The sequence below is a fragment of the Semicossyphus pulcher genome, unplaced genomic scaffold (genome assembly GCF_022749685.1).
Source record: "Semicossyphus pulcher isolate SPU_LCO1_2020_fin unplaced genomic scaffold, fSemPul1.0.p SCAF_20, whole genome shotgun sequence".
NCBI lineage: Eukaryota > Metazoa > Chordata > Actinopteri > Labriformes > Labridae > Semicossyphus > Semicossyphus pulcher.
In genome coordinates, this window is record NW_027211694.1 from 11,011,753 (window position 1) to 11,024,490 (window position 12,738).

Below are 12,738 nucleotides of genomic sequence, written 5' to 3' on the forward strand. Positions count from 1 at the left end.
TCACAATAACTCCGTAAGGACGTAAAAAGAGCAGTGAACACATCATCACCAGCGTATATTGCAGTAACTTCATCAGAAAATGAAAGAAAGACTGCACACAGTCACAGAGCATATTACAACAACTTCACTCAACTTCCGGTTTCCGCCCTAACTTGAACTTTCATTGGTTACTTGGAGGGGGCTCATGGGAGAATGTCGTTAATAATTTAAAACTGTGTCTCAAACATTTTAGAGCGCTTGCAATAAAATAAGAGACTTTTCAAATGACAATAATTTTATTTTTATTTACTACTATTATTATGCAACAATGAAGCAGCCCAAGCAGCTCAAAGTTAGGCGACCCAAGTAATCTGATTGGACAAGAGGCATGGGCGCTGCACTGGGACTTTTCACTACATGTATTACTCCGCCTCAGCCAAGCGTTCTAAATACAGTTAATTAACATTACCGCAGGAGGTCTTTGTTTTGACTGATTAATCTGGTACCTCAGAAACGCATATGCTGCCAAAGCAAATTGCATGATAAATTGAGGCATACAGATTAAACTTTTACTTACTAATATTTTTAATGCCTGTCACTGCTGCCAGCTTGCAGACGGAAAGCCTTTATTTACATTTTCCAACGCAAATACGAACAACACAATACGAACAAAATTGACAAGCAACCAAAGTTCCACACAGTTGTTTTAAATATATTTTATTCACTTTTTTATATATTTTACATTATTTTTTTGTATTATATCTTTCATACACTGTGGCTGAACAATGACCCAAAGAATAAAACCTGTTGAAATCTGAAAGCTAAGAAATACAAGAAGTGAATTTGTGAGTAAACAATACAAAACGATAAAAAATAAACTAATTCGTCCAGTTATAATGTTGAGTTAATGCAAGTAAGTGATGTAAGCCTAGCCCAGTACACTAACCAGCAGGATGTTTACAGTAAAGCATTCATGTAAACACATTCAACTAAGTATTGCATGTCTTATTCTCTCTTAATCTCTCGTAACATGAGGCAAAAACTGCAACAACATGAGCCAACAGAAACACTTTCCTTTTCAAACAGCTGCAATTCTCTCAGAGTCAAATCATTACTTCATTTACATTTGTTGTGTTGTGTCTAAGAGCCAATTCTACATGTTAAACTTGTCAAACAGCTCCTCAAATCCCCATGAGGATAAATATACGATTTAACTTGTCAAATGGCTCGGGACATCATGAACAGCGTTTATCCATAATTACTTTCTGCCCATTCTTGTCTGGGTAATTTTCTCTTCGTCTTGAAATATCCCTGAGCCGCAGCTTTTCAAAACCACTCGATGGCTGTTTCCACAATGGCTCCATCATTGTATTTTTGTATATGCACTTACTGAGAAGCATCATATATGGCACAACAGAACTATTGGCAGCGTCTCAAAGCATGACGCAGGAAAAAAGAAACAACTAGCAATGTTGGTAAACATTTTGCCATGTTTCAATGCAACATGGGTCTATTTTACATCCATTTATTTGCCAGAATTAATAAAAAAAGTAGAAAATAATGTGCTAGACTTCTGCTACTATACTCTGACCTCTCAGCTTTCGCTCTACCAAAGCTCAAATCACCATCAGTGTAAATGTCAACAAGGCAAACAGGGACACAACAAACCAAAAATAAGATAAATCACAGAAGAAATGTTGCATCCTTGGGAGCCACTAATTCAGAGTCCAAATAAAACCAATCACACATTATTGCATGCACACCGAGCTGCTTATTAAGCACCAACATTAAAATCTAACCTTTCTAGCACTCTGCATATTTCACACGTCAATCTACTTTTTAAAAAAAAGGAAGTCCATAGACTGATGTGATATGTAGATCTTATTTACAGTTCTGTATCAGTAAGGCATGCCATTATTCAAATAGTTCACGTCCACGTTGAAGTGGAAGCTGTTGTTCGATAAAACTGCATACTAAGAGGGGAGGAGAGAGAACAACTGAACAATGTCTTAGAAGAGTTTGCAAAGTTATGACGTTGATTCCTCTGGTTATTTTTGCACTGCAGAGCAAAAAAAACACAAAGCAGGATCCTTCACACATTCATAGCACAAATGCAAGTCTCTTCCTAAGGGCTCAAACAAGGGTCAAAAAGACATCCAGCCTGTGGAATTAAATCATTTCAAAGCTTGTGGTTGTATATCAAGGTTGTAAACGGGAGAAATTTGAGTTTGTGAATGGGAGAATATAAACAGAATGTGTCAGTGGTGGAAGAAATAGTTGTTCTTAAAGTAAAAGTAGCAAAACCACAGTGTATAAATACATAAATACGAGTTTACTTGAGCAAAAACTAAATATGTTTTAATTAAATATAAGTAAAAGTAAAAAATATAGTACATATATTGATACATGCGATGTAACCTGTAAAGGCGGGGCTACTTTTCGCTACTTCATATATTGCTTAATCTCCAACAGTATATCACGAAACATTAGCTGATCATATCTTAGAATTAGAAGAAGTAACAGCTCAATATTCCTCTAAGAAATTAAATGTAGTAAAAGTATGAAGTGAAATACATTAAAATATTAATTTTATTTAATTTTATTTTTATTTTTTTACGTTTGATAAACAACCACAGGCTTTAACAAAAGTTCAAAAGCGTATCGATCTGTATTTGGAGGAGTATTTTCCTTACAGTTGTATTACTTTCATCCCAAAAAACTAAGAAAAATCTGCTTTTATTTACTAATTTCTAAATTATCAAAGAGAAATTAGTAAATGAGGTAAAATCCAGACATGAATGGAATTGTAATTTAGGGTTTTTAAGAGTTCTTTCTCTTTAAATTTCCACTTTTCCATCTTATTCTGTGACAGAGCTCAACTGTGTCAATATATGTGTCGACTATTTGAGTCAAGGTGAAGTTGCATACACGTAAAAAGTACATTCATCTAACTATTAATGTTTTTAACACTAGCTTTGGTTCATGTGAGACATCTTTAGTTTGTTAAATGTTAAAAAAAAAAGATGGAGAATACAGTATGTGGGAGTCCCTGCTTATGAAACACAGTGAAACATGTCAAACACTTGGCTAATGATCGAAGTGGATCCCTAGATTGTTCACTGAAATATCAACCGCTGAGGCTTAGTCACAACACAGATAACACCACCGGGAGGAACTTTTACAAAGTTAACTTTCTGAATTGTGTGTATTTTGGCGCCATCTGGTGGTGAGGTTAGGTATGATGTCATTGTTGGCATTTACGCAGGCAGGGTCAATGGCCGCTGTCATGGCTGCGTTCAGGTCTCAAGAGCTTTTGGAGGAAGTTTTCAAAGGAAACAAAGACAAGATTAATGGCTCTGTGAGGAAAAGTAACGCAAATATGAGGTTACTCCGCTATTGACTCCTTCATGTCAGGCAAATTTCTCTCTGAGTGAAATCTATACAGAGAGAAAAGGAGCCGCTGTTGAGTTATGCTGACATCATGACACCTGAATTGGTGCAGGGAAGTGTTTCATCAGATTTATATGGCGCATAGTTCAGCAGCTCCCTTGAGTTCTGTTTTAACACTAGACTTATTGACACCTGGTTTTACAACACCAGAATAAGGCAATCAGATATGGCAATGCTTACAGCACAGGTGTGGTGTTGGTGTTTTGCATGCTCGTGCAATGGTTTCGTTTACAGATGTCCTGAAATGACGGATTTACAACATAAAAATAAAATATTTCTGTACGTATTCAAGAAAAATAAATCTGCTGGCTGTTTTTTACTCGCTGAAAATGAAGCTTTTGTCGAGATTTTAACAAAAGATGAAATGTTTTGCAATTGGATACTGACATCAGTTCGAGTCTCAGTCCATTAAAATGGAAGAGGATGCAAAGTTTTCTCCTCGCAACAGTTTTCATCCTCCATGTAATGTTTTTGACATCCTCAGTGCTTTGCTCTCAGGTCCTGGTACCATCAGGTCGCAGTGTTGGGCAAAAAAAAAGCTTCCTTGAAAGTTTGGGGTCAAACATAGATGCCTTCAGGGTTGAGGCTGGAGGACACAGTGCTTTGGAGAGCACGAAGGTCGCTCGGTAAGAGACGAGAAGAGCCGAGCCGTTTCAGAGAGCCAGACTCCACTTCTGTAGCAAGCGAAAAAACAGGAAAAGATGATTGAGGACAAAGCACAAAATGTGGTTAACAATGTCAACTTTGCACTATTATAGCCCTTGAGGAAAATAGTGCTCTAGGATCTATAAGCTACTGAGCTTATTGAACATATTTCAGGGTTTAGGAGAGAGTAGTTTGGGACCAAAACCCTCTGAGGGATTAACTTCTGAGAATGAAAAAAGGGATTTTCCCTCCGACTTATTGTTTAAGTCGTGCAGCATTTTTTAGTGCTGCTATTGATTTGGTCCGTGTAATGGGGTTACAGACTTAAGCTGTTATGGCACAGCAGTCCTGTCTCAGCAGCTCATTATGCAATTCTTAGGATAACCACAGGGTGGCACTCTTTACATACACATGTAAGCACACCACTATACAGTATGGAAAGCACCTCAGTTTGAATGGGAATTAACTTTTTAACAAGGTGTTTTGGCAGGTTGTCTGTCGATGTGTACATGTGAGTGTCTGTACATGCCGTTGTTGTTTTCTCCTGCAGGCAGAGCGGGCAGCACGGTGACCTTGGTACCAGTCTGCTGAATGAACTGCTGCAGGTTGACCTGTCGGAGCTCCTTTGTCAGCTGCTCCAGCTCCTGCTCTTTCTCCTGGCAGGAAAAGAACACCATGGCAACTTAAAGGGGCCATATCTTTTGAATGGATATTCTCATATTTTGCGCGAGTTTCACATTTTTTGGGTGTTTATTGTTCACAGTGAAAAAGTGTTTTTCCAGAATTACATTTTTAAAAAGGTCGCCTCTGAAATGGGCCGTTCAGGACAGCTGCAGGTTTCTATGTAGAACCTTGCTTTGGCTGAAATCGACCAATCATTCACCGTCGTTCCCTTCAGTCGTCAAGATTTCAACTTAACATTCCGATACCTCATGGCGATTCTCGCTTGTACATATAAGGCGGAATAACCGTTCCTAGAGCAGCCGTGTTTTCTACAACTTTGCAGGTTGCCCGCTCCCCCACGTAGGATCGCACACGTGGGGGAGGGGCTACGCAGTCACTCCAAATACTGCCAGCCAATCACAGCTAAGGTCTAACCTTTGGATGTCAAAACGGCTTGTTCGTTTCAGGAGGAAGGAGAGGCTCCGAAAAAATAATTACATTAAATTATTTATAAAATGTTTTAAAATGAAACAAACTTTACCAACATGATTAAAAACACATTAGAATGATTGATTGCACAGCTAAAATATGTCCCCTTTACGGAGGCTCAAAAAAGCTTGTTTTTACCATGTACCATGGTACCGGAATATGCTGATAAAAAAAGCATTTAGCTGCGTAATTTGCACATTTTTCCTACATTTACATATTTGCATTAAAACCTTGGTAGATTTGAGACATAAAAACAATAGAGGATCACACTCTACTCCGTTTCACTCCAGAAGTCACACCCCAGATGAGACAGCTAAAGAGAAGCTCCCAGATGGTTACGCAACCACAGGCGAGGGATTGTGTACTCACTCAGGCCTCTCTCTAATCAGGCGAAGAATGCCGTAATACCCTCCCTCCCTTCCCCTTCTCATTACTTCATGCTACCCACACCCTGCCGGACCTCGCCTGTGCATAGAGCACTTTGCTTCATACTAGGATTCATGCAGCCAAGGATCCACTTCTCATCCCTGCAGGCTGGAGATTAAACTTTGCTTCAGTGCCCACAACTTAATGAGCTTAGATTTTTTATGGTTCCACCTATGTGAGGAGGAGCAGGTTTTTAAAACACACCACTGCGCCAAAGTGATACAACTTTTTAAGAGCATTTCTTAAACATTCCCTTAAATAAAACTTCTCCTCCGGCAACATATTTTCTGCCAAGGATGCTTTAATTTCTTTAAATGTGGACCTGAGCTGACCTGTAATCTCTTGCAGGACTGGCCAAGAGAGCGTTCCAACGCCCTGCAACTGCTCTCCAGCCGCGCCGTGTGTTGGCTCTGCTTTTCCAGCTCTGCACTCATTTTATCCAGCTGCTCTTGAACCTGAAACCAGGGCAGAAGAGGGAAAGCTAACACTCGAAACTCCTTCAGAAAGAAGAGACGGGCAGAAGTAATGACTAATGAGTATGAGTTGCATCCCTGTTATGCAGCAAGATTTCAAAATGTGGTCACGTTTAAGCACGATTCTTAGCTATAACATTTAGAAAATCTCCTATCACCTTCTAATTGAATAAGATATTTAACATTACATAACATTAAGAGGGCTGTAACTAAATATATGCAATGTAAACAACCAAACTAAGTATATGAGCAGCTCGTAGCTTTGCTAGCAGCTTCCTGAGGGTAGGGCTTTGAGCGAAATGCTAGTGTGAGCCTGCTAACATGCTGACAAAGACATTGCTAACATGCCAATGTTTAGCCGGTTGTGTTTACCACTTTGACAATCTTAATTAAGCATGCTTGTATTTGATAATATGTGCTTAACAGCTTTTGTTTTATTTTTCACATTAGAAAGTAAATGAAATTTTTAATGCAAGATTTTCTGCTTTTCTGCTCGCTTGAATTTCAGACTTCCAGTGGCCTTTTTATGCATCATATAACATATAAATGTTTTTTTTCCACGCTGGTTAATGTAACTGATTCTGTGAACAACTTAGGTCCAACATAAATTTCTGTATGAAAGGCATTAAGAGGGTTTTCAGCTGCAGAAACCAAGATTGACTGCCTTGTACCTCCTCCTCATTGACCTTCTGGTTGAGCTCAGCCTCCTGCTGCAGACGCTCCTGCTCCAGGCCTGCCTCCATGCTCTACAACAACGTGAAAATAAATACAAAACATGAAAATTATCCTCACAGAAAACCAGTGACAGGTGCTTGTGTTTGTTTTATTTTTTATCATTTGTGGGTAAATGTTAAAAGTGATTTTGAACAATAACATAACAGAAGGTTAAATGCTATAAAGTAGCTGTTCTCTGTTGCCAGGCTAACCTGTATTCGTGTTAAGTAGTCTAAAAGCTTTGCCTCGCAGTCGCGCACGCCGCCCTGCAGCTCTGCGAGCTGTTGCCGGAGCTGCCGCTCGCTCTCCTGCTCGATCTGGAGCTCGTTCTGCCAGAATTCCTCCTCCTCCATCTCTGAATCGTTCCTCCTCACCTGCTGCTCTAAAAGCAGCAGCTCCTCCTCCAGGTTCCCTCCCTGGTAAGAGAGAAAATATTCAACTTTCTTGCCCAAATGGAATTTTAAATTCTACATGGCAAGAAATAAAAGATGATGCATGGATGTAATGGGCCATTTTGCGCAACTCTTTTCCTGTAAATAACATCACTGGCAGCTGTGGTTTGACTCACTTCATTGGCCTCGCCGGTGACCTCCTCCCAGTCTCGCAGCTCGGCTTTGCAGCCCAGCAGACGGCTCTCCAGGGCCTGGAGTTTGTCTCTCTGCAGCTGCACCAGCCGGCCCAGCTCTCTGGCTGGACTCCCATGTACAGATGCTACTCCAACACCTCCAACCCTGTTAAGATTCAGACTCACGCCACGCTGCTGAGGCTGTTTGGCTGGATGGATGGAAAAATTAGAGGGTGGGAGATGAAAGATTGTTGATTGGCTTGTTGACAAGTGAAAGCATAAAGTACAAACACACAATTAGGGTAGAATATTCTGAACAAACCTTCGGCATCTCTGCTTTTCCCAAATATGTCCCTCAGACCCTTGGCCCCCGCGGTGAAGGTCAAAGACTTGCGCTTGGGTTCCCTTCGTTTGAGCGAGCGGTCTGTCCCTGACGGGCGGAGCTTGGCCAGAGGTGGCAGGCTCTGCCGGTAGAAGCCACGCTCTGGGACCCGAGCCTGCCCGTCAGAGGTGGGCCGCTCACTGACAGACGGGCCGGTTCTTTGGAGGATGAGCTGGACATCGCTGGCATACTGACCCCACTTGTTGAGGGATACCACAGGGTTCTCATGTGGGGCCAGGTGACGTTCTGTCTCACGCCATTTCTCGATCAAAGTGTACCTGCCGGTGCGTCCTGAGATAGAGATTTTTTGTCAAATTTAATGTTACATGTCAGTCAGATTCAGCAAGTTATCCCTTGGACTGGTGTGCTTTTTGGATCCATGAATAAATGAAACTAAAATCAGCTTTCCAACATCTCTGCATTACAGAAAAGCCTCGATGCCGGAGAAAGCTAAATTTTTAATTGGATATATTTCAGCTTGTATGGTTAAGAAGATGGGGTTTTAACAGGGACGATAACCTCACACTGGTTTGGCTCAAACTTGTTCAACAAAACTTTCTCTCTTGTACCTTTTGTACCTCTCTTGTAAAAGTAGCGCGTTGACGCAGGTTTTTTAGACCCGGGAAGACCCACTTATAGATGCCGATTGTCTCTGTTCCCATTGCCAGTGAACTATACTCCTTTCGGTCACTTTTCTGCTGCGTCACCATCTGACGTCACAAACGCGCCTGAAACAGGCTTAGTAAACAGTGAAGATGTTACGGTGGTTAGGTCTTTATTGTATCTATTACTCTGTGTATAAACTCGGCGCCGACAAATTTGGGACGATGTTTGAGCGCTGCTTGGACGGAGATGGGCAGAATTTGTAGCTGAGATGACAAGGAGTCGCAGAAGTTACCGACGGAGCATAGCATGATGCTGGAAAGGGGGCGGAGATTAGCGTGCCGACCCGGGTTTTGTGTTCCCATTTATGCTGATCGGAGCCGAGGCGATAATTACCCGGGTCTACTGAATTGTTAGCAGGTGTTAGTGGTTTTTTTGAGCAGTGGGAAAGCGGCTTTACTCTCTCCTTGGGAGGTCTGTCTGACCTGAGGTGTTCCCCAAGGCTCTATTCTTAGACCCTTTTACAACACAACAGAAAACAACACAGTGCATTGTTATGCTGATGACACACAGATTTATGGGAAGTAACTTGCAAAATTTAAAGGATATGTACTGTCTGAATCATTCATCTATGTCGTCATGGCATGGTCTCTCTGTGGTCAGGATTTACTCAAAACACAAACAAAAATGTTGCAATTCAAAGAGAAACAGTAGTAACACACAGAACAGATTCATTAATTCCTAATACAGATTCAGAGGATTTTACCATCATGTCTCGTTAAAGGACTTGTCAGTGGGAAAATTCTTTCTTGTCTTTACACCTACATGTTAAATTAGAGTTAAACACCGCCTGTCCTTATCTAAAGATCCAGTATCCAGAGCAGGTTGGCACCTTGCACAAAAGCCTTTGCTCTCCTTGTATGCATGTGTGTGTGAATGTGGTGAATGGCATGTGGTGTAAACTGTTTTGAGTGGTGGGAAGACTGGCCCTCAACCTCTTCCTACACAGTAAGGATCCTTGTAAAAGAGGCACATTCATCGCTACAGCCATTCACATCAAAGCGGCCCAGTCTGGACAAAAGGCACATAGAACACAAAGGACAGTGAACGCCATAACTCCTGCTACACTGTCAGTGTGAACGACAAACACGTTTCAACTTAGAATCTATCCATTGAGGTTGGTGAGAAAGCCCTAGAAAAATCTTTGCATTTTAAAAACAGCACATATCTCTTCATTTAAATAAATCATTCTTATAGATTCACAAAGCTATATGTCCAATATAATCGATGCAATGACAAACGGAGACAAAGTGCCAACTTATTTCTCTGCAAGTGTACGGCACGTCAATAAGCCAAAGTCTGCAGCATGACTCATCTTGTTTTGTGCAGCCCATTTACGTTGAAAATCTCTGTGTGCCCTCAAGTCACTTTTCATTTTGCTGCAATTTATCATCTCCACTGTCGCTGACATCCTGCCTGGCCAATATTGGACACAACCCACATCACAGATAATCCCCATCGGGATTTATGTTAGAAATGTTCCCAACTAAAGTTTTTCAGCACCGGAGTTAAATCTACTCTACTTGGTGGTGGTCTTTGTTATATTATTGGTCGGCCATTTAAATTCTTTAAGTCTGTTTATTGTGTATTTATATGAGGCTTTGAATTCCCCATTCATTTCCACATTTTTCAAGCATCTACCATCTTTAAAAAACAAGACATGAGCTTACGTTGTAGCAAGCAGTTTTGAGCTTACCGATGGCTTGTGCCAAAGCAATGACCACCTCCTGGCATGTCGTGAACTCTGTGACCCCGCACACGATGCGCTGCACTCCGTCCACCCACACTTTCAGCTCCATGGCCTTCATCCAGAGGCCCTCATTCCTCCACACCACAGGGGGGCGCTAGTAACGTTTTACTGTCCATCCTGAAAGAAAAAAGGAAGCACTGTTCAGTGCAAAGAACTGTGTTTCGTTTTACTGACAAAAACCTCAAAGCTGCACTAAGAAATGTAAATTTAAAGTCGATCAAAGTTAAATGAGAAATGAGAAAGGGATCGCTCATTGCGAAAAGCATCAGAGAATTTTCACCCACTCATCTCTAAGGAGCTCCTTTACATCTTTCAGCTCTTTGCTTTGGTTTTGTAAGCGTCCCTCATTTCAGTTAAAAACCTGTAAAACCAACTGCACATTATATGCTAAGCACTAAACAGCCGTCAGACAAAGTTAGCAACTAGCTAGAGAGCATATTGGAGCATTTTGCTCAGAAATTGATGGAGATCTAACCAGAGCTAAAAGGAGATTATATTGGGCGTAACAGCTTTATTGACTTTATATTGATAACATATGTTAATACCATAAACTGGATAAAAGAAGTGGATACATCCACCATAACAGCAGCCCCCTTTTGAAGCCTAAAGTTTTGGCTGTCACTATCTTGTCTTTATTGTCCTTATTTGCAAACTAGAGTAGATTTATATTGTTATGCTGCCTTGGTGGCGGCTTGTCAATCACAGGTAGCCATGTCCTAAAGCATACCTTATTTTATCATTCATTTTACTCTAATGTGACAAAATGTACATAATAAAATCATGCAGTATGAAGAAGACTTGAAACTAGCGATTTAGACTACTGACCCATTACAAAACTGTATACTCAGTTAATTAATCATGTAGAAATACTGTTATTTTTCCAATCTGGTTTCCGACAACCAGACTTCTTTTTGCAACCACGCGAGTCCCCCTGCTGGCCTTTAGAAAGAATGCAGGTTTAGGACACCGCTGCATTAGCTTTACCTTAAAAAACAGAGGCTGTGTCCACTTCTTCTGCAGAGTATATGGTTTTCACCTTGTTGAGGTGCCCCCAAGCGACCAAAAAATAAATGAATGCAGTTTTAATTTTTGTTGGAAATTAGGTTGAAATCAATTCAGCCAACAGAAGCTTTAAGAAGAAAAACACAAATGACTCAATATTTCCAGTTCTCCATTGCCTCAACATTATGCTTCCCAGAATGGGTTTAAAATCACAAGACAACATGTATTACAACATAGAGTAAAGACCTAAAGTTTTCATCAATGTACCACTAAAGCGACACCAGTTTCCTGTAACCAGACAACATACAACACTTGTTCCTTTAAGTAGTTTCCTGTAAAGCTGCTGATAAATTGCAGCAAGAACACACTTGTGGTGCAGTGATTGTGACCGTCTAACAGGCCTCCTACAATATATTTTTCATTTGCTGGTGTCGGTGCAGGAAAAGCTTTCAGCGGCCGCATGCACGCAGAACGAAAGCCATTTGAAACTGCTGACACAAGCACCTCGGCAGCGAGGCAGTCATTAGGAACCTGGCAAGGCCACGACAGCGAGCCGGTGCAGCAGAGCAGTGAAGGAGCTGCTGCCTAATGCTCAGAGTTTTGCAACCCCACGGTGCAGCAGCCCTCCTTTTTCCTGACTGGGCCATCAGCACAGCTCTGATCCCTGACTTCCATATCGCTGGAGGCCTCCTTTAACAATTTAGGCGCCTTCCATCTTCATCACAGCCGGAATGGGACCCCCAATCCTCCAGCTATTTTACTACTGGTCCCCCTCGAGGCCTTTTCCAATGAGGCTGCACACAACTCGGCCCTGGAGGCATCTGGCGAGGGACAGGCCTGCCTGTGGTGGAAGGCAGGATGATTTGTATCTGCAGCGCAAAATACAACACAGACGGCTGTTACAGCCGAGTGAAATGAGGCTACACCCATGAATACAGCTGAGCGGAACAGGGAAGAAAGAGGGGGCAGTAAAAGTGGAGAAAACAAGGGGGATAAAGGTGAAACAGTAACACACAGATGGATAAAGAAAGAACCATAAAGAGTGCTTTTGTGATGAAAAAGACATGAAACACAACCCTTACTTAGGCAGAATATCACACAAATTAAACCTCAAAACAAAGTATAAAAGTTCTGCTTGAATTCCCAACTTTCTCTGATGAAAAAAAAAAGGTATTCATTAAAGTATCCTGATAAATTGATGTCAACACCTCTGACTTTCCACAGCTACGTCTGAAATGTTGTAATACAATGTTTATTCAATGACACTGAAATCACACTCCGGTTGTATTCAGGAGGAAGAGCCAGTTCACACAAGCGTGTAAACCTGATCTCTCTCGCTCTCTCTGTCTCTCACACATACAAATATGAAAACACACACACACACATATATTTACAAGGGGGCACGTAGGTGTGAAAAGTCCTGCTGAAGTCATTCCCTCCTATGTGTTACAATTATCACAAAGCTATCATCGAATCAGGGAGTAAAAGCATCTGCAGCAAATCAATTTGGGCTTCATTTAAAGGGCCAGTTCGCCCC

General features: G+C 41.3%; 1 protein-coding gene across 2 annotated transcripts; it reads right to left on the reverse strand.

The window, feature by feature from the left end:
• Positions 1 to 732: 732 nt before the first annotated feature.
• Positions 733 to 10,285, reverse strand: rassf8b (Ras association domain family member 8b). Of its 2 annotated transcripts, none has more exons than XM_069671061.1 (8): positions 10,146 to 10,285; positions 7,700 to 8,077; positions 7,408 to 7,550; positions 7,052 to 7,237; positions 6,797 to 6,871; positions 5,985 to 6,107; positions 4,584 to 4,730; positions 733 to 4,095 (listed from the first exon to the last, which is right to left on the reverse strand). In XM_069671061.1, exons 1-8 carry the CDS (start codon positions 10,255 to 10,257, stop codon positions 3,988 to 3,990), a joined length of 1,272 nt encoding a protein of 423 aa, XP_069527162.1. In that variant the 5' UTR covers positions 10,258 to 10,285; the 3' UTR covers positions 733 to 3,987. The 2 variants fall into 2 exon arrangements, with proteins under 2 accessions (XP_069527162.1, XP_069527161.1); XM_069671060.1 differs by having other exon boundaries at positions 733 to 4,100; positions 4,550 to 4,730; positions 5,985 to 6,100; ... (2 more) ...; positions 7,429 to 7,534; positions 7,696 to 8,077.
• Between the last annotated feature and the right edge of the window lie 2,453 nt (positions 10,286 to 12,738).

Bases quoted from the DNA above. Each gene is read 5' to 3' on its own strand.
- rassf8b (XM_069671060.1), bottom strand. From the start codon at position 10,257: ATGAAGGCCATGGAGCTGAAAGTGTGGGTGGACGGAGTGCAGCGCATC. The intron at 6,872-7,051 runs GTTAGCCTGGCA...ACGTTGTTGTAG, and splicing joins ACTACTTAACACGAATACAG to AGCATGGAGGCAGGCCTGGA. The intron at 4,731-5,984 runs GTCAGCTCAGGT...TTTTCCTGCCAG, and splicing joins AGTCCTGCAAGAGATTACAG to GAGAAAGAGCAGGAGCTGGA.